Source organism: Heterodontus francisci, chromosome 16 (assembly GCF_036365525.1).
Source record: "Heterodontus francisci isolate sHetFra1 chromosome 16, sHetFra1.hap1, whole genome shotgun sequence".
Lineage (NCBI taxonomy): Eukaryota > Metazoa > Chordata > Chondrichthyes > Heterodontiformes > Heterodontidae > Heterodontus > Heterodontus francisci.
The window spans coordinates 68,001,138-68,021,436 of record NC_090386.1 but is presented as its reverse complement, the minus strand read 5'-3'; the positions used below and the strand labels follow the sequence as shown (position 1 = coordinate 68,021,436).

Sequence of the window (20,299 nt, the reverse complement as noted above, 5' to 3'; positions counted from 1 at the left end):
GGCATGTAGTCACAGGACTACATCCTGGTACTTAGCTCATTAGCATACAAAGATCTTAAAGGGATATCACTCTTAAAGGCAATCACACAAATCCCCCTTCTTTCCAAAGATAAGTCTTGTATGCTAAAAGTAAAAAATAAAATTAGATAATATCAAAATTATTTACAACATGGATAGAGATTGTGAAATTTTACAAATTGTGATGGAAATCACACCTGCCAAAATGAGAGACATTAATTTCGTCATATGGAACATTTTTATTTGAACGTTTACTGGACATAGAAATAACTTGTTTAAAAAGTCACAGAACAGTGACTGAAAACATGGCTGCACATTTGCATTCTAAAGGACATTTGCAAGGAGAGACAATGGGAGCACTCCCTGATCCAATTAGCCAGATGGGTTTTGTCAATAGTGATGATCAAGAGACATTGAGGGTCATTGAATATGTAAGAGCCAGCATTCTAACCCCCCCCCCCCCACCACCACAAACTTTGAGGTATCCACAAACTTTTGCAGATGAAGCTGTCTCAAGGAAAATGCTAGTCACATGACTAACCTGCTGGTCAACCTGGAATTAATTGAATTGTGCTCACAGAACAGTTTTTGGAAGAGACTGCAATTGAACTTCAAGAAGAGACCACTCCCTCTCTCTGTCTGTCTCTCTTGCAAAGTTCCAGGGCCCCACAGAAGTAACTTAAGCCTCAAGATAGAAGACCAACGAAACAAGTTTGAAAGTGTGCACTGGGTCCCAACGAGAACAGCAAGACTTAACTTCAATCAAAGACTTTACATGCAACCCAAAACCAGTAACTGAACTCCATCTATTAGTTCAAACCTTTCTCCTCCTCTGTCTCTGTTTGCGTGTGTGTTTATCACTCATAGCGTGGTTGCTTTGCATATTTTTTTAGTAGTTTTAACTGAAGTGGAGTTTTAAGGTTAATAAACTTGCATCTTTCTTGTTCAAATCTGAGAAAACCTGTCTGGTTTATTACTTTGCAATTACGATTGGAGAGCAGTGAGCAAGGGCTCACTGAGGGGAAGCTACAAACACTGTTTTAAAAGTTAAACCCTGTTATGGTCAAGCCAAGAAAAGGCTGAGGTGGGAGCCCTAGACCCCTTCCTCACCTGGTCGTAACAAAATATATAGGCGCAAAAGTCCATTAATTGTCTCGATGGGTTGATCACGCTTCATCGGGGAATTTGTGTCTCATCTGCTATTAGAGTTTTTTCTGAAGCTTCTCCCCCTCTGCATTTGGTTTCTGTTGCTCTGCCTTCAGCCTGCTATTATACTATGTTTCTTTTCTCAAGATGACCGCTTTTGAGGCCTTGTCTTTCTTAGAAAGTTCCAGCACCTCATCTTGAAGGGCCATAGACATTGCTACAACTCATTCTTCCTCTGCCTCTTCAGGACAATGCATTTCCTTCGCCTCTCCTCATCCTCTGAGGCTGAAGGCTTGGGGCTCCAGGTTAAGGACTTATTGGGGGAAGAGTACTTGATCTTATGGCGATAACTGTCCATTCTGGCTTCTTGTGGTGCTGGCAGTTCGCTAGAGAGCAGAAGTGAAGGCATGGCATAGTTGTGCTGTTGCTGGGTTTCCAGATTGCACCATTTGATGCTGGTAGAAGTCTGTGAGCAAGTTCCGGTCCTTGCAGATTTCTCCTTGGCAATGTTCTCGTGAATAGTTATGATGCTGAGGTCCTGACACACTGGTAGTCCTGTCACTGCTGGTCCACTTGTGTCTACTAGTTAGAACGTTTGTGGTTTCCATGTCGACTTGCGATAGCTACATTATGTGGTTAGTGTGCCACTGCAAGGGATGGGTGACCTGTTTTAAGCAGATAACTTGGCAGTTGTTGGTTGTATCATTGATTTCCAATGACTCCGTTACACATCTTTGAGGATTTAGACTGGTAGGAAAATTGCACTAGCTCCGGTGTCAATCTTGACCTTGAGTGTATGCTTACCAGCTTTCTTTGGGCATATGATGTTAATAGGGGTAAAAGCTTCCAATTGTTTGACTTCTTCAACGTGATGTGTCAGGTTCACAATGTGGAATACTTGTTCGTCTTCTCGCTGAGAGTTACTTCTCTCTGAGTCTCGCCTCAGGTCGTTTTGCTATGGACCATGTATCAGCTGGCACTCTGCTTGCTGCTGTTCGTTTGTGTCCGACCGTGATTTCTGGCTGCATCTTTGGAGCCAGAATTCCTGGATAGGCAGGCCCAGTGTGCTTTTGCGCCTTGCACAGGTCATGAAATGCAGGACAGCTTCACCGTGAGTGGGACCAACCATGCTTACCACACAGTTTGCTTGCCCTTTTCGACCTATTTATGGTGCTGGTACTGTTGGCTTCACCTAGTGCTTGCAGATGCTGTTGTCAAGCCATCTTCTAGCAGTGCATCAACGCTGTGACCTTTCTTTTTCCCCCAAGAGGTCCTTCTGAAACACTTCAATGGGTGTTAATACAATCACCAACTCCATTATTCAGTCTGACAGCTCAGCTTCTTAAAAGTCACATTCGTTGCCCTTACTACGGCATCGACTGATGAACTGGTCTATTGATTTCTGTGGCTGTTGCCTGTAGGATGTCAATTCTAGGCAGTGAATTCTAAAATACACTCATAATCTGAGTTGATCTTCCAGCACTTTCCATATCTTTGCGGGATCTTTCTGGTCCTCTTCAGATATGCCTGAGGTATTGATTCTGTGTAATCCCTCATTTCCAATTGCTAACATTTTTACAGCTTGCTTTCCTGGTTCTGTATTTACTTGGTCTGTAAAGCTTAACTGCACTCTTTGTTGGAACAGTTTGAACTCGGTTAGGATATCCAAGGCTTTCCCGTTCATGCTGGGAAAATTGGTATACATTTTTCTGCTGTTCTTTTGCTTTAACTGTTGCTTTAAGAACTTGCTGTAAGACCTGGTTCTGTGGCTCTACTGCTTTCCCTTTTTAAAAAAAATCTCTTTAGACTGGCTGCTTTGTTTGACAGGAGCAGCATGTCTGTTTATCTAGCTTCCAGCACTCTAGTCTGTTTGTTTATACAGCTGTGCAATAGGCATTACAAGTGTTTTATTTTTGCTCTGCTAGAGGTTGTTTATCCAGTCGTTCAATAGGCAATTCTTCACGATTGAGTGGTTTGAGTTTTTTTTAAACTCTGGCTGAGTGAGTGAAAACTCTTTAGCATTGGAGTGATTTAATGGGTTTCTTTTTATAGCTTCAGCTGCAAGCTGCTTGAATGGAGGATTCCCGCGCTTTTTGCTGTCGGCGCCTTCTGTAATGCGCAGACCTGATCAGCATGGGGGAGCCTTTGAAAACAATCGATCAGCCTGAGATAGGGATTGGGTTTTCCCTGTTTTCTTTTTTTACTGAGCCTTCAAAGAGAATCAACTTTTCAAGCACCTCAAAGCTTTTTTTTAAACTGGCGTTCCTGTACCAACGGCACACTGACTCACCTGATCGCAGTGATTGGTTTCCAGCCTGCCATTCAGCTGTGTCTTCTGCAGCTTGAGGTGAGTTTTTATTATTTTTTACACTGTTTGGGCCAGTGTTTCTTTTAAATTTCTCTCTTTTAGTTGTAGGTAGTTTTTAAAGCTGTTTTCCTGTGGTTTTCAATCTTGGATTCTGTCTTCTCACCACAGCTGCCACCATGTAATGAAAAGCTTTTTATGTTGTCTGATGCAACATAAATAAGATGCTTGGAGTTCAGTTGATTGAAGATCACGGACAGGTTTATTAACAGCTGGACTATTATCTACAGTGCAGAGTTAACCGTTTACAGGACTTTCCTCTTGGTATTAGTTAGAGTGAGAGTGGCATGTAGTCACATGACAACATCATGGTACTTGGCTCATTAGCATGCTAAGATCTTAAAGGGATATCACTCTTAAAGACAATCATACAACACTACGGGCCTAGATATCGAACATGTTCAAAGAATTTATTGCACTGCAAGAATATTTATGGAACTTGTTTTCTCATAGGGTCATTGAGCAGTTCATGCAGCTGTGTGAGACTTCATACACTTCAGCTGTTGGGCAACAAGGCAGAAGAAAATGCCTCAGAACAAGCAAGTGGGAGACTTTGAAACATTTTTCAGCCTTTCAAAACAAATGTAACATTTCTGCAATTTTTGTAAAGCAGTAATTATGTCATTTCCCTCCTTCTGCCTCTGTAGGTTAAACTCATGATATTCTCTGGACTGATGTTCCAGTCACTTTTATTAATATTCTCCATCTGTACTGTGTTAAAAAATCTTACACAAACATGAAAAGGGAGGACAGGAAACGAGCAAATGGTTCATCCAGCCTGTCCCATCGCAGCATGATGTAACTTTCACACACCATCAGTCTATTCCTCCTTCCCCCACTACCCCCCTCACCACTTCTCTCCTATCCCATCACATAATCTCCTTAGGAGGAACAAAAAACAGGGAAAAAAACAGAGGCAATTTAGGAACAAACTAGGGAATTGCCCTGAAAGTGATCAAGGAGACCACAGTGACCAACTGGCACAGATCCCATTTAGCCAACTATCTCCTATATCTTTATCATTCACAGGAACCTGCCCAGCTGCCTTTTGAATATTTGCAACAAATCTGCGCCAACTTATTGCAGAGGCTGACGATCTGCAAAAAGAAGTACATCATCGCATCTAACCTATTTATACTTGTCTACTATAACCTTTGTAGCATGAATAATCTATCCATTTCAGTCAAGTCCAATCCTTTTATTATTTTAAAGACCTCAAACATACCACTTCAAAGTCTACACTTTTCAAAGTAAAAATCCCCAGCTCTAAGTGTGTTTTGGTAACTAAGAGCACTTAATTCAGTAAATTAGTGGCCCTCCTCTGTACCTTTTCCAGGGCATCCATATCCCCACCATGTGAGGGGACCAAAGCTGGACACTGTATTCCAGATGCAGCCTTTTTTCATGATAGACTAATGGTTCTGATCATGTACCTTCAGTTAGTTATGCACTATATCCCCAGATCTTCCTCCTGCTCAACAGCCTTCAGCGCACAAATCTGCATGGTATATACATGCTTGGAGGCACTGCTAGCCAAGACAATCATGCTATAATTGTCTATATTAAAATACATCTGCCAGACATGGGCCCATTCCCCCATTACATAGTTTCCCCAATCTTCATGCTGATTAGTAATAAAGACAATAAAGAGCAAAGCTCCAACACAGATTCCTCTGATCGGCCCCCATAAAGAACCTCCGCCATTAATAACTGTTTTCCGTCTGTGTAAATGCAACCAGTTCCTTATCCAATCCAAAATGTCGCCACCAATTGCACAAGGCTCAACGTTCCTTAGCCTTTTGTACTGAGTTTTCTCAAAGGCTTTTTGGAAATCTAGATGCGCAATGTAGACCAAACTTCCACCATCCACCAACTTTGTCACCTCTTTTTAAAAAAAAAAATTCAACATAGTTGGTGAGACAGAATGTACAAGAAGCCATACTGAAATTCCTTAATAACCCTTTTTCTTTCAAGATCAGTGTACTGATCATTGGAGGTACTTCCAATGATCCCTTCTAGCAACTTGCCTATAATCAGGCAAATGGGCTTATCATTTTCCAGTTCTGACTTATTGCCCTTTTTAAATATTGTTACCACATGGGCTGCTCGTATACGTGAACAATCTCAAATCCAACAAGCTATTTAAATATATGAAAACGTGGCTTATAGCACAGTCCCTATTTCATTGAACATCCTGAAATGAAATACTGTCAAGCCGGGTGCCCAACCTATTTTAAGATAATTAATCCTAGCAAGGACTACATCCACATTTACTAATGCATTCAATTCTACCATTAACCATATCTTGTATCGGTTAACCCAATATCATCTTTAATTACAAAGATTGATGCAAAATAGCAGTGTAAAACCCTGCTATATATCCTGTCGATGCAATGAGAGTTCAACTAATACTTGCTATTTTTTCAAATTAGCAAGTGTATGAAAGCTGGACCATATTTCTTCTTTTCTTCTTCTTTGGCCTCCTTGTCTCGAGAGACAATGGGTAAGCTCCTGGAGGTGGTCAGTGGTTTGTGAAGCAGCGCCTGGAGTGGCTATAAAGGCCAATTCTAGAGTGACAGACTCTTCCACAGGCGCTGCAGATAAAATTGTTTGCCGGGGCTGTTGCACAGTTGGCTCTCGCCTTGCGCTTCTGTCTTTTTTCCTGCCAACTGCTAAGTCTCTTAGACTTGCCACACTTTAGCCCCGACTTTATGGCTGCCCGCCAGCTCTGGCAATCACTGGCAACTGACTTCCACGACTTGTGATCAATATCACAGGACTTCATGTCGTGTTTGCAGACGTCTTTAAAGCGGAGACATGGACGGCCAGTGGGTCTGATACCAGTGACGAGCTCGCTGTACAATGTGTCCTTGGGGATCCTGCCATCTTCCATGCGGTCCACATGGCCGACCCATCTCAAGTGCCATTGGCTCAGTAGGGTGTATATGCTGGGGATGTTGGCCGCCTCGAGGACTTCTGTGTTGGAGATACGTTCCTGCCACCTGATGCCAAGGATTCTCCGGAGGCAGCGAAGATGGAAAGAATTGAGACGTTGCTCATGGCTGACATACATTGTCCAGGCCTCGCTGCCATACAGCAAGGTACTGAGGACACAGGCTTGATACACTTGGACTTTTGTGTTCTGTGTCAGTGCGCCATTTTCCCACACTCTCTTGGCCAGTCTGGACATAGCAGTGGAAGCCTTTCCCACGCGCTTGTTGATTTCTGCATCGGGAGTCAGGTTACTGGTGATAGTTGAGCCTAGGTGGGTGAACTCTTGAACCACTTCCAGAGCGTGGTCGCTGATATTGATGGATGGAGCATTTCTGACATCCTGTCCCATTATTTTCATTTTCTTGAGGCTGATGGTTAGATCAAATTCGTTGCAGGCAGCCGCAGTCCTGTCGATGAGTCTCTGCAGACACTCTTCTGTGTGAGATGTTAATGCAGCGTCATCAGCAAAGAGGAGTTCCCTGATGAGGACTTTCCGTACTTTGGTCGTTGCTCTTAGACGGGCAAGGTTGAACAACCTGCCATTTTTAAAAAAAATTTTATTTGAGATACAGCACTGAAACAAGCCCTTCGGCCCACCGAGTCTGTGCCGACCAACAACCACTCATTTATACTAAGCCTACAGTAATCCCATATTCCCTATCACCTCCCTACACTAGGGGCAATTTACAATGGCCAATTTACCTATCACCTGCAAGTCTTAGGATGTGGGAGGAAACCGGAGCACCCGGCGAAAACCCATGCAGACACAGGGAGAACTTGCAAACTCCGCACAGGCAGTACCCAGAATCGAACCCGGGTCCCTGGAGCTGTGAGGCTGCGGTGCTAACCACTGCGCCACTATTTTCAAATTTACAAGTGTATGAAAGCTGGACCATATTTAATTCATTGAATGCAGTAGGAATTATGTAAAAGCAATATACATGTTATCAGCAATGCCATTATCCATCATTTAACATTAAATAACCTCCAAGGAACTAAAATCTGAGGCATCTGCGCATTCACTTTTAAAGTACCACAAAATGTCCATGGCAAGAACGTGATGGGTGTGTTTGTTTTTGAGTATTGCCTGCCTAATTCTTTGTTGTATTCTTGGATGGACTAATTATTTTGAATTTGGTTAATGTATCTTTTTGTCAAGCTCCCATGTTGCATTATCACTACCTATTTATATCCCCTCAGTAATGAAATAGATATGAAAGATGACAATCGTGTGAATCTACTGGAAGATGGCACGTTGATGATTCAGAATATAAAAGAGTCAGACCAAGGTGCTTACCAGTGCATGGCCAAAAACGTTGCAGGAGAGGTCAAGACTAATGAAGTGATCCTCCGGTATTTTGGAACACCATGTAAGGAAGCAGAAATGCATTTGAACATTTATGTTGCTGTATGTTTTATTGTGTGCTCGGTAGGAGGGTTTATCCTAGAACTGTAGAAGTTTTGACACAGCAGGAGGTCATTCAACACATCTGTCTGTGTCAATGCTAGTTTTTCAACTGGAGTTTACTAAACCAATTTCTCTCCGCTTCCTCTGTAACCTTTCATAGAACCATAGAAAAATTATGTCACAGAAGGAGGCCATTCAGCCCATTGTGTCTGAGCCGGCTGAAAAAACTAGCCGCCCAATCTAGTCCCACCTTCCGGCACCTGGTCCATAGCCTTGCCAGTTACCGCACTTCAGTTGCATGTCCAGGTATCTATTAAAAGAATTGAGGGTTTCTGCCTCCACCACCATTCCTGGCAGTGAATTCCAGATACCCACCACCTTCTGGGTGAAAAAGCTTTTTCTCATGTTCCCTCTAATCCTTCTACCAATCATCTTAAATCTGTGTCCCCCCAGTAATTGACCTCTCCGCTAGGGGAAACCGGTCCTTTCTGTCTACTCTATCCAGGCCCCTCATAATTCTGTACATCTCTATTAAGTCACCCCTCAACCTCCTCTGTTGTAAGGAAAAAAACCCTAGCCTATCCAATCTTTCCTCATAGCTGCAACTTTTGAGCCTTGGCAACATTCTTATAAATCTCCTCTGTACTCTCTCCAGAGCAATTATGTCCTTTGTGTAATGTGGTGACCAGAACTGTATGCAATACTCCAACTGTGGCCGAACCAGTATTTTATACAGTTGCAGCATTACATCCCTGCTTTTGAATTCTATACCTCAGCCCATAAAGGAAAGCATTCCATATGCCTTCTTCACCATTCTATCTATCCGTCCTGCCACCTTCAGGGACCTGTGGACATGCACTCCAAACACTTCTTCTACTCCTCTCAATATCTTCCCGTTTATTGTGTATTCCCTCACTTTATTTGCCCTCCCCAAATGCATTACCTCATACTTATCTGGATTGAATTCCATTTGCCACTCTCCACCCACTCAACCAAACCATTGATATCATTCTGGAGTCTATGCTATCCTCTTCACTATCAACTACACGGCCAATTTTTGTGTCATTGGCAAATGTCCCCCAATCATGCCTCCCACATTTAAGTCCAAATCATTAATATATACCACAAACAGCGAGGGACCCAACACTGAGCCCTGTGGAATGCCACTGGAAACAGCTTTCCATTCACAAGTACATCCATTGACTACTACCCCTTGTTTCCTGGCCCTGACCCAATTCTGGATCCAACCTGCTACATTCCCCTGAATCCCAGGGGCATTCATTTTACTGACCAGTCTGCCATGTGGGACTTTTTTAAATGCCTTTCTAAAATCCATGCAGATCATATCCACTGCACTTCCCTCATCTTCCCTTGTTGTTACTTCCTCAAAAAAAGACATGACCTTCCCTTAACAAATCCATGCTGACTATCCCTGATTAATCCATGCCTTTTTAAGTGGCAGTTCATATTCTTCTTTTTGTTAAATACTCATCTGATTCCCTTTTATATGACCTCTGCCTCACAGTGGCGCAGTGGTTAGCATCACAGCTCCAGCGACCCGGGTTCAATTCTGGGTACTGCCTGTGCGGTGTTTGCAAGTTCTCCCTGTGACCGTGTGGGATTCCTCCGGTTGCTCTGGTTTCCTCCCACATGCCAAAGACTTGCGGGTTGATGGGTAAATTGGCCATTATAATTTGCCCCTAGTATAGGTAGGTGGTAGGGGAATTGATGAAAGGTGGGGATATGGGATTAATGTAGGATTAGTATAAATGGGTGGTTGATGGTCGGCACAGACTCGGTGGGCTGAAGGGCCTGTTTCAGTGCTGTATCTCTAAATAAATTTTTAAAAATAAATAAAATGTGGTATAACATTCCATATTATAATAAACCTTTGTGAGATTTGTTTTGTTTATTTCTCCCTTTGTTGTTCTAGTGTTAATTCTGAGTCTGTGCTCCCTTATGTGAAATAAAATGTTAGGCTTTTATCACATTTTAAGCAAAACAAATATGAAATGCTTGTATTATTTTGCAGTATAACGTTTTGTTTTTAGCAGAAAATTCAACAAGGGGTAACTCATATCAATGAATGTAGCATTGAGAATGATGAAGCCATTGACTTTTTCTTCCAGGGATTTTGTTTTGACTTGGTTACTCTTGGAGTTTTTGATTGGCTCATACTATGAAGGAATATCGGATGCAAATCATGATTTCTTTAACATTACAGTTAAATTTAATTAATGAAAACACAAATTTTGTAAAAGCCACTGCAGAAATTTTTAATAAAGCACATTTTCTTGTGTTAATCTATTGCCTAGTTAAACTTTAGAAGGTGGGTTACGTAGGTAAACCAAACACATTTACAGCTAATTGGTTAGAGATTGAGTAATATACGCTCACATCCTGAATTGCATTCAACCAACCAGACAGGGTCAAAGTCATCTCTCTCTCAGTTTCTTAATGATTAATGGGGTAAATTTTGACCAGACTCGCCTAGTGGGAAATGGACAAGATTCAATTTTAAACATTTTTTTAAAATTTTGTTTTTTTTATTTATGGTCCTATACCTATTTGTTACATTAACGTATTTATACAAGTCGATATTCTGTGCCTAAAAGCACAGACTATGTGACCAAATTATCAGTTGTTTCACAGTTATTATTCTACCATGATATTCCCTCTTAAATAGCTTTTTTGATCTGTAATCTTCAATACCTGTGTGTCTAATGTTAGTGAACCAAGTGTGTAACTTTCTTAAAGCACCATGTATCTGGGTTATGCAGTAGATATGTAGCAGAGAACATATACATACCATATTAAGAATGGTAGCTCAAAACATTCTATTTCAAAATGCACTGAAAGCTCTTAAGTCAAACTGGTCCTTTGGAAAGTTGAATTATAAAAGTGTTCACATCTACCTGCATTAACTGTTATGCCTGTAGGCAATGTTATGATGAGGGTTTTCAATTTGAATCTTTGCTAACATTTGTAACACCTTGAACAATCCTGGAAAAATCAATACCTGTTCAAAAATGAAAAACTCGTGTCTGAACAGGTAGGCATCTATGTTTTGAAAAATCAGAGCCTCTTCAAGCTTAAATTATCACAACCTCTTCATTGTTTGAAAAATCTAAGCCTATTTATTGCTTGAAAAATTGGAGCCTATTCGAGGTAATAAAATTCTGTGTAGTTTTAAAAGTATCTGAAATTTTCAACATGGCAGGAGAGGACCTTGCAATGGGAAGGGGAGGATCCAGTTGCCGTGGTCCATGTGGTACTAACGACATAGATAGGACTAGGAAAGAGCTTCTGCGTAGAGAGTATGAGCAGCTAGGGGCTAAGTTTTAAAAAGTAGAACCTCAAAGGTGGTAATCTCTGGATTAATACGTGAGCCATGAGCAAATTGGAGTAGGGTAAATAACATCAGAGAGTTCAATGCCTGGCTTAAAGATTGGTGTGGGAGAAAAGGATTTTTATTCATGGGCATTGGCACCAGTACTGGGGAAAGTGGGAGCTGTACCGTTGGGACGGTCTTCACCTGTACTATGCTGGACCAGTGATCTGGCAAGTCATATAACTAGGGTGGTAGAGAGGGCTTTAAACTAAATAGCGGGGATGAGGTATCAAACTTGAGTGCATCAGCAGATAAGGCTAAAGATTGCAAAAATAATAAGACAACAGAATTAAAGGCACTCTATCTGAATGCGCACAGTATTTGCAACAAGGTAGATGAATTGAGGGCACAAATGGAAGTAAACAGGTATGATCTAATTATGATAGTAGAGACGTGGCTGCAGGGAGACCAAGGCTGGGAACTGAATGTCCAAGGGTATTCGACATTTAGGAAGGATGAGTAAAAAGGAAAAGGAGATGGGGTAGCGCAGTTAATAAAGGATGCGACAGTACATTAATGAGAGAAGATCCTAGATTGGAAGATCAAAATGTAGAATCAGTTTGGGTCGAGCCAAGGGACAACAAACATTGGTAGGAGTTATTTATAGACCACCAAACAGTAGTTGTATTGTAGGACACGGTATAATTCAAGAAATTAAAGGTATATGTAGCAAGGACAATACAGTAATCATGGGGGACTTCAACATGCATATAGACGGGGTAAACCTAATTAGCACTAATGCTGTGAAGGGAAAATTCATGGAATGTATACGAGATGGTTTTCTACAACAATGTGTTGAGGAATCAACTAGAGAATGAGCTATTTTAGATCTAGTGTTGTGTAATGAGAAAGGACTAATTAATAATCTCATTGTGAAGGAGTCTCTAGGGAAGAGTGACCATAATATGATAGAATTTTACATTAAGTTTGAAAATGTATTAGATCAAAGGAAGAAGTTTATAAAGTTGCCAAAAAAGTATTAAGCCTGAGGATTGGGAGCATTTTAGAATTCAGCAACGGAGGACCAAGGAACTGATAAACAAAGAGAAAATAGAATATGAAAGTAAATTGCAAGAAACATAAAAATGGACTGTTAAAAGCTTCTATAGATATGTAAAACGGAAAAGATTAGCCAAGACAAATGTGGGCCCACTACAGGCAGAGGCTGGGGAATTTGTAATGAGGAATAAGGAAGTGACATGAAGGATGATACATAAAACCTCCCAGGAATACTAGAGAACCAAAAGACTAGTGAAAATGAGGAACTGAAAAAAATTAGTATTAGTAAAAAGGTAATACTGGAAAAATTTAGAGAACTTAAATGTGATAAATCCCCTGGACCTGATGATGATCTGCATCCCAGAGTGTTGAAAGAGGTGGCTGTAGAGATAGTGGACGCATTGGTGTCATCTTCCAAAATTCTATAGATCCTGGAACGGTTCCTACAGATGTGGAGGAAGCAAATGTAACCACATGGTTAAGAAAGGAGGAGAGAGAAAACAGCGACACTACAGACCTGTTAGCCTGACATCAGTAGGAGGGAAAATGCTAGAGGGTGTGATAACTGTACACTTAGAAAATAATGGTAGGATTAGTCGGAGTCAGCATGGAGTTATGAAAGGAAAATCGTGTTTGACAAACCTGTTGGAGTTTTTCAGGATGTAACTAGCAGAATAGATAAGGGGAACCAGTCAATATGGTGTATTTGGCTTTTCAGAAGACTTTCGATGAGGGCCCCACAGGAGGTTAGTAGGCACAATTAGAGCATGTGGGATTGAGGGTAATATACTGGCATGGATTGAGAATTGGTTAACGGACAGAAAACAGAAAGTAGTAATAAACGGGTCATTCTCAGGTTGGCAGGCTGTAACTATTGGGATACAGTAAGGATCAGTGCTTGGACCCAGCAGTTCATAATCTATATCAATGATTTGGACGTGGGGAACAATTGTAATATTTGCAAGTTTGCTGATGACACAAAACTAGGTGGGAATGTGTGTTATGAGGAGCAGGAGTAGGCCATTCAGAGGCTTCAAGGGGATTTGGACAGGCTAAGTGAGTAGGCAAGAAGATGGCAGATGGAATATAATGTGGAAAAATGTGAAGTTATCCACTTTGGTAGGAAAACAAATGCACAGTATTCCTTAAATAGTGAGAAATGGTGAAGTGTTGATGTCCAAAGGGACCTGGGTGACTTTGTTCATAAGTCACTGAAAGCAAACCTGTAGAATGCAGCCAACAATTAGCAAGGCAAATTGTATGTTGGCCTTCATTGCATCAGCATTTGAGTACAGGAGTAAAGAAGTCTTGCTGCAATTTTATAGAGCCTTGATGAGACCACACCTGAAGTATTGTGTAAAGTTTTGGTCGTCTTACCTAAGAAAGGATATATTTGACACATAGGGAGTGCTATGAAGGTTCACCAGACTGATCCCTGGGATTGTCCTATGAGGAGACTGGGCCTGTATTCTCTAGAGTTTAGAAGAATGAGAGGTGATCTCATTGAAGCATATAAAATTCTTACAGGGCTCGACAGGGATGCAGGAAGGATGTTTTTTCTGGCTGGGATGTTCTAGAACCAGGGGACACAGTCCCAGAATAAGAGATGGGCCATTTAGATCTGAGATGAGTGCACAATCGATGGTGCATCTTTGGAATACTGTACCCCCAGATGGCTGTGGGGGCCCAGTCATTGAGTATATTCAAGATAGAGATTGATAGATTGCTAGTTATTAAAGATATCAAAGGATATGGGGATAGTGCAGGAAAATGGCATTGTGGTGGAAGATCAACCATGATCTAGTTGAATGGTGGAGCAGGCTCGAGGGGCTGAATGGCCTACTCCTGCTCCTATTTCCTATGTAGCAGACAAAGCAGGCTGCCTCATTAATTTTTTTCGGTAAATCAGGGCATCTCCCTCAAATGCTGAGATATTATTCCAAAACCCAACTCTCCCGCTGAAGTATTTTTCTCCATTCCTGCCCCATTTCTCCTTCCCTCCTGCCTCTTGTCCTTCCTCATCTTCCCCTACCTCCTCCTCTTTCTGTTATTCCTTTGTATTAATCCAATTATCCCTCATCCTGAACAACCTGAAGACAGCACTTGGCTCAATGTATGATATGCAATGATTGGCAGTTTACTTCAAAATATTTGCACAGATTGGGCACAGATCCATCAATTTAATTGTCTGATGCAGAAACTTTTTTTTTCACAACATAATGCTATCTGGATAGTTTGGTTATAACATTAACTCGCACTTTAAGGTATAATATTTTACAGATCCTATCTGATTTGTATTTTTCCAGCAAAACCCACTTTTGTGATTCAGCCTCAAAACACAGAGGTATTGGTAGGGGAAAGCGTCACACTTGAATGTGGAGTCTCGGGACATCCTCAACCTCGCATCATCTGGACTAAGGGTAATGACAACCCAATTCCTGATGACTTCAGGTACACCATCACTTCTTCTGGTGGGCTTTTCATGCAGAATGTCACCTTTGAGGATCAAGGGCAGTACAACTGTAATGCAAGCAACAGTGAAGGTTCAATCCAGGCTGTGGCCCACATCATTGTACAAGGTACACAATAAGCTGTTACTAGTTTTCCGTTACAGTTATTAATATTAAAAGTACAATCCATTGGTTTTAAGGAATGATGATGCCAAATGTAATTAATGAAGGAAAATGTTTTCTAAAAGGAATTTCAGAAACTTTAATAAAGCTCATTCTCTGTTAACTTATTACCTAATTAAACTTTAGAAGCTGGGCGCATTTTAAATCGTATCTGCACAAAAACTCTGTAGTTGTCAAGTATTAAAAAAAACTCTTGAAAAAAGGCTGGAAATTACCCATTGCGATATTGCTGATTAAACATAACATGGTTATGCGGCATTCCTTTGTGCACCACACAGGCATTAACTCATTTATTTAAATAGATTAATAAGTCCATTAAATTGTGGACAACAGGAACTCATCTGCATTAAGTTCATTTGACAATCTTGTCAGTCATAATTTTTCATAGCTCTGCATTTTCCAATCAGCCTGAAAATAAGAGTTATTGGAAAGATCTAGGCTTTGATAGCTATATGTAACAGTAATAGATTTCAGTTCGAATTTAAATTTCAGCTGAAGTGATTGAACAAAGGATTAGCACATAATATGAAAACTGTTATGTTTTTGTGATTATATTTGTATTTGAATTTAGTTCATTTTCCATTAACTCAAAAAGTCAATTTAAAAAATGTAGTTAAATCTGCCATGTTATTGCTGTTTGATTTCTTTTCAGTGCAGAAGATAAACTTCAAGACCAGTCTTGACAGAATTCAATCCTCTAGCCTACGTGAAAAAGCTTACTGATTTTGTGCATTTTTTATATCCTTGATTCTGGTGGCAGGGCTGCAATTATAAATGAATAAGTGGATTCAAACAGATAGCCCTTTAACCCCTAACCTGAGCATTCCACCTCTAAACTGAATGAACTTGGCTCAAACCCACAGCTCATGATTTGATTTCTCAGGCTCATTGCCTTTCCTGGGGTGTCAGTGGGTAGCGAGGAGTGGGGACAGGGCTGCACTAATCATGCTTTCCTCCTCTTTGAGGATCATGTTTGTGTCCAAAGCTGATAGCAAGTTACGTCAGAAGCGCTCACTTTAATTAATCCCCATGAAAATCCACTCACATTCACTCATTTTTGACTTCCAAAAGCATTGAGTCCTTTTTTTTTTCCATAGCTGGGAGAGCCAAAATTCTTTTTAACTGATGGATTTTGGCTGAATTTGGAAACCATTTTCTGGTGGGATAGCAAAGAAAGCTAGGGCCACAGCACGCATTTACTTATTTCTCCTTAATGTGTGGTACTCAATTGATCATACAACTGCTTATTGTCTAGTAATTATAATTTCTTGTGACAATTCATTGTTGAATCCCAGTAGGGATATTTTCTTCGTGCGTTGTGTGTTCAAAATACTAATGCAGTGCGGTTTGGTTGATTAAATCATCCTGTATTCATCCTACATTGGGAAGAAATAAATTTACAACCTCTAATTCATCCTTAGTTTCAGCAGTCTGTATTTTCCAATTGGGATGTATCTCTTCTTGGATGCAACTTCCCTTTTGTGGCCTTGAAATATCTTGCGTACATGCTACTTCTAGGGAGTTGCACTATAGCAGTGATTTGAAGGGAGTAGATTTGCTGCAGCAGACCTCTGAGACTTGCCATAGCAGGAGGAAGAAATAGCTATTTTCTGAGCCATGCAATGCTCTGAGCGAGCTTATATTGGCCCATCTTCCATTGAGTCGCCAAGACCCTCTTCAGTGACCTTAAAATGCTGGTTGCGGATCCTTACCAAGTTGTCCCTTCCAACAATCTAGCACTATCCACCCCAAATCCTCCAAAGCAAAATGGTGGGAGGGGTCCAGGAAATCCAGGCTAGCATATCTGTTTGTGGTTTGAAATATTGCAGAGGATTTAAATCTGAAATGTGGATAGACCTGTTTTATTGCTATTAATTGTAGGGCTTCCATATTTTCCCCACTTGCTTTCTTAGACCCTTATAGCAAGAAAAGTTCATATATGAAGCAGCAGAAAGTTCTGGAGATGGGCAAGGCTTTACATTGTCAAGGGCCTTAGAGCCCTTCCTATTTTTCAGTGATTCATACCTCAGAGTGCAAAGCAATACGAATGTTTGTGGTTTTCTGTTTAAATTCAGTTTGAGCTGGCATAATAAGCACATTGTACAGCTAACCTTACTGTGACGTAGTAAGAAGGGCATGCCAATGAGACGAGGACTGCATTCCAAAGATTTGAAACTTATCTCTTCAAATATTAGTGCATGAAAGCTGAACATATTAGTATGAAATTCCTTTCTCTGTTATTTAATAGAGGTATTAATCTGTTTATTTTGAAAATGTCAAGTGAGCGTGTTAATTTGCTAGTATCACACAGAATAATTTCAGGGCCAAAGAATTCTGATGATGTAGTCAGAAGCCACAGTTTATTTTTCATTAAGATGGAGGTTCATCTTGTGACATTAAATTCTTTGTTCCAAATCTTGCAACAAAGGGTGGGTATTTGTCTTGGCGACAGGGGTCTCGACCACTGGCGAAAGTGCTGCCAAGAGCCCTGCGTTGCCTCCTCAGGGGCAGGCTTGCCAAATCAAGTGCCAGTTATGCACTTAAGTGGACAGCGGTGGGCATTCCCCAGGAGCAAGGACCCCAGCAGCGGAAGTCTCGCCTGGAGAGAGCTGCCGGCCAATCAGAGGCCGGCAGCTCTTTAACTGAGCAGTGCCAGTGGTGGCTGCTGCTGGCACAGCACTTAGCCAATGCCCTGTGACAGGTAAGTCACAGCGGGAGGGGTTTTGTGCAGTGAGGGTCATTGCGGAAGGGGTCGGCAGCAAGGGCAGGGAGTGGATCTCAATAGGCCGCCCCTCTTCGCTATGCCGAGTCCCTCATTCAGGCACTAAGTACCTTCTAACGAGGGACCCACCCCCCTCCCCCAGAGCTGGCAAGCAACCAGGGTTTACTTGGCATGCTCCCTGTGTGGCGACAGGCCCGCCTGCTGCTGGGCTAATTCTGGCAGCAGCAGGATGAGGCCCTTAATTGGGCATCAATTGCCCACTTAAGGGTCTCAATTGGCGGCAGGGCAGGTAGGCCGTTCAGACTTTCCCTCCCCGGACTTGATTTGGGTGGAGACAGAAAGATGGCGGGGTTCCCCCTCACCCCCCTCACCATCCCACCTGATTATATGCTGTCCCTGCCTCCAAACCCAACGCAGGGGAGAGCATCAAATTCCCCCCCTAAAGTGTGTGTTCTGTTGTCTGGCTGCCTTGTGACTGTGAAACGAACAATAAAACAATGCAATAGTATCAACAACGCAAGGACAACTTCATTATTACAAGCAACTAAATTCAGGCCTAGCACCCAAAATTATTTCCTAAAACTAGCTTTCTAACATCCTTTGCTTCAACAAATTATTTTCCTAATTTCAAGGAAATATTTTAAAACTTTGCATAGTTACAAGTGATGGATACTCAAGAACAACATGTCATGGTGGAATTAGCTGGCTGTTTGCAGCATTGGGGATTTATATATGCTGAGCTTCTGCCGTCCTGCTCTCCCATTGTTTTATACAATTTGTTCTCTTTGGGACATCTTTATGTGAACAGCAGGGACTGGAATTTCTGAGTTTTGGTGTAAGAATGGAGTTTTGCCCTTTTATATCAAGGAAATTCACATGTAACTGATTTAAATCAGTTTTATATCAAAACTTTGCTATGCGTAAATTTCCTTGATTATTTAAGTCACTTTTGAGATACACAGTGACTCCTGATAATGCAGAGCATGTGCAGAGTTACCACAGAAATCGTCAGTGCGTGCGAACATTTGCTAGCTTGCCAGTATGAATGCGTGCATGCACTTGCTGACGTCAGCACGCAATGACGTCCTCACCCTTCAATAGCCGCGATCACTGGCTCCATTCCCCCGAACCGTACCCCGCTGCCTCCTGCCATTCCCACTTCAATCGCTGCTTTCAATTTCCCGCTCCATCCCCCTTGCCACTGCCTTCCCTCAGCCACTTGCTCCCACACTCGTCGCTTCCCCCGTCAGCTGATTGCTCCCCGCCGTGCCGCCCGAAGAAGCGGGGGGTTGCGGGGAACGAGCAGCCGAAGCGGCGAGTGGGGGGAAGCAGAGATGGCGGGAGCAAGTGGCTGAGGGAAGGCAGTGGGGAACGAGCAGTTGGGCATGTGAGGGAGCGGAAAAGAAAAGCACGATGGCAGGAGGGAGCGGGGGTACTGTTGGGGGTGAGTTGGAGGCAGCGATCGCAGCCATTGAAGGGATTTGGGTTTAATTTGTTTTCTGTGACAAATTGAGCAGCACCATCTTTATTACTGGCAGCTGCCTGAGATGTCGCAGACAGTGATGTTTCAGTGGATGAGGCTGCATTTGTGCATGTGGCAGTACTGCACCACCTAGTGGCTGCATTGTCAGCAAAGGCAGCCTTTGAGATATGTCTGCCAAAGCCATCTTCTCCTTTACATATTCCGCCTCTATGTATAAGACCAGCTTGCGAGAGTTTCCTGGATTTACACAAGTAATGTGCTGCTGGATGTCCGTATGTTTATGCCTGAATTTTTAGGCACAGCTCAACCCAAGTTTTTTTTTAATTCATTCATGGGATGTGGGTGTCACTGGCTAGGCCAGCATTTATTGCCCCATCCCGAATTGCCCTTGAGAAGGTGGTGGTGAGCTGCCTTCTTGAACCGCTGCAGTCTATGTGGGGTAGGTACACCCACAGTGCTGTTAGGAAGGGAGTTACAGGATTTTGACCCAGCGACAGTGAAGGAACGGCGATATAGTTCCAAGTCAGGATGGTGTGTGACTTGGAGAGGAACTTGCAGGTGGTTGTGTTCCCATGCATTTGCTACCCAATTGAACATTGTGCAATCATCAGCGAATGTCTTCTGACTTTATGATTGAAGGAAGGTCATTGATGAAGCAGCTGAAGATGGTTGGGCCTAGGGCACTACCCTGAGGAACTCCTGTAGTGATGTCCTGGAGCTCAGATGATTGACCTCCAACAACCACTACCATCTTCCTTTGCGCTAGGTATGACTTAGGTATGAGAGTTTCCCACCTGATTCCCATTGACTTCAGTTTTGCTAGGTCTCCTTGATGCCATACTCGGTCAAATGCTGCCTTTATGTCAAGGGCAGTCACTCTCACCTCACCTCTTGAGTTCAGCTCTTTTGTCCATGTTTGAACCAAGGCTGTGATGAGGTCAGGAGCTGAGTGGCCCTGTCAGAACCCAAACTGAGCGTCACTGAGCAGGTTATTGCTAAGCAAGTGCTGCTTGATGGCACAGTTGACGACACCTTCCATCACTTTACTGATGATTGAGAGTAGACCGATGGGATGGTAACTGGTTGGGTTGGACCTGTCCTGCTTTTTGTGTACAGGACATACCTGGGCAATTTTCCACA

The 20,299-nt window shown here is 42.2% G+C and overlaps 1 protein-coding gene across 3 annotated transcripts in view; it reads left to right on the top strand.

Moving 5' to 3' along the window:
* LOC137378176 (peroxidasin homolog) overlaps positions 1-20,299 on the top strand; it is a 272,519-nt gene that overhangs the window by 183,099 nt on the left and 69,121 nt on the right. For all 3 annotated transcript variants that reach the window (XM_068048332.1, XM_068048334.1, XM_068048333.1), the window contains 2 exons: positions 7,724-7,893; positions 14,628-14,900. In XM_068048332.1, the coding sequence (XP_067904433.1) occupies positions 7,724-7,893; positions 14,628-14,900 (443 nt within the window). The remainder of the gene's footprint in view (positions 1-7,723; positions 7,894-14,627; positions 14,901-20,299) is intronic.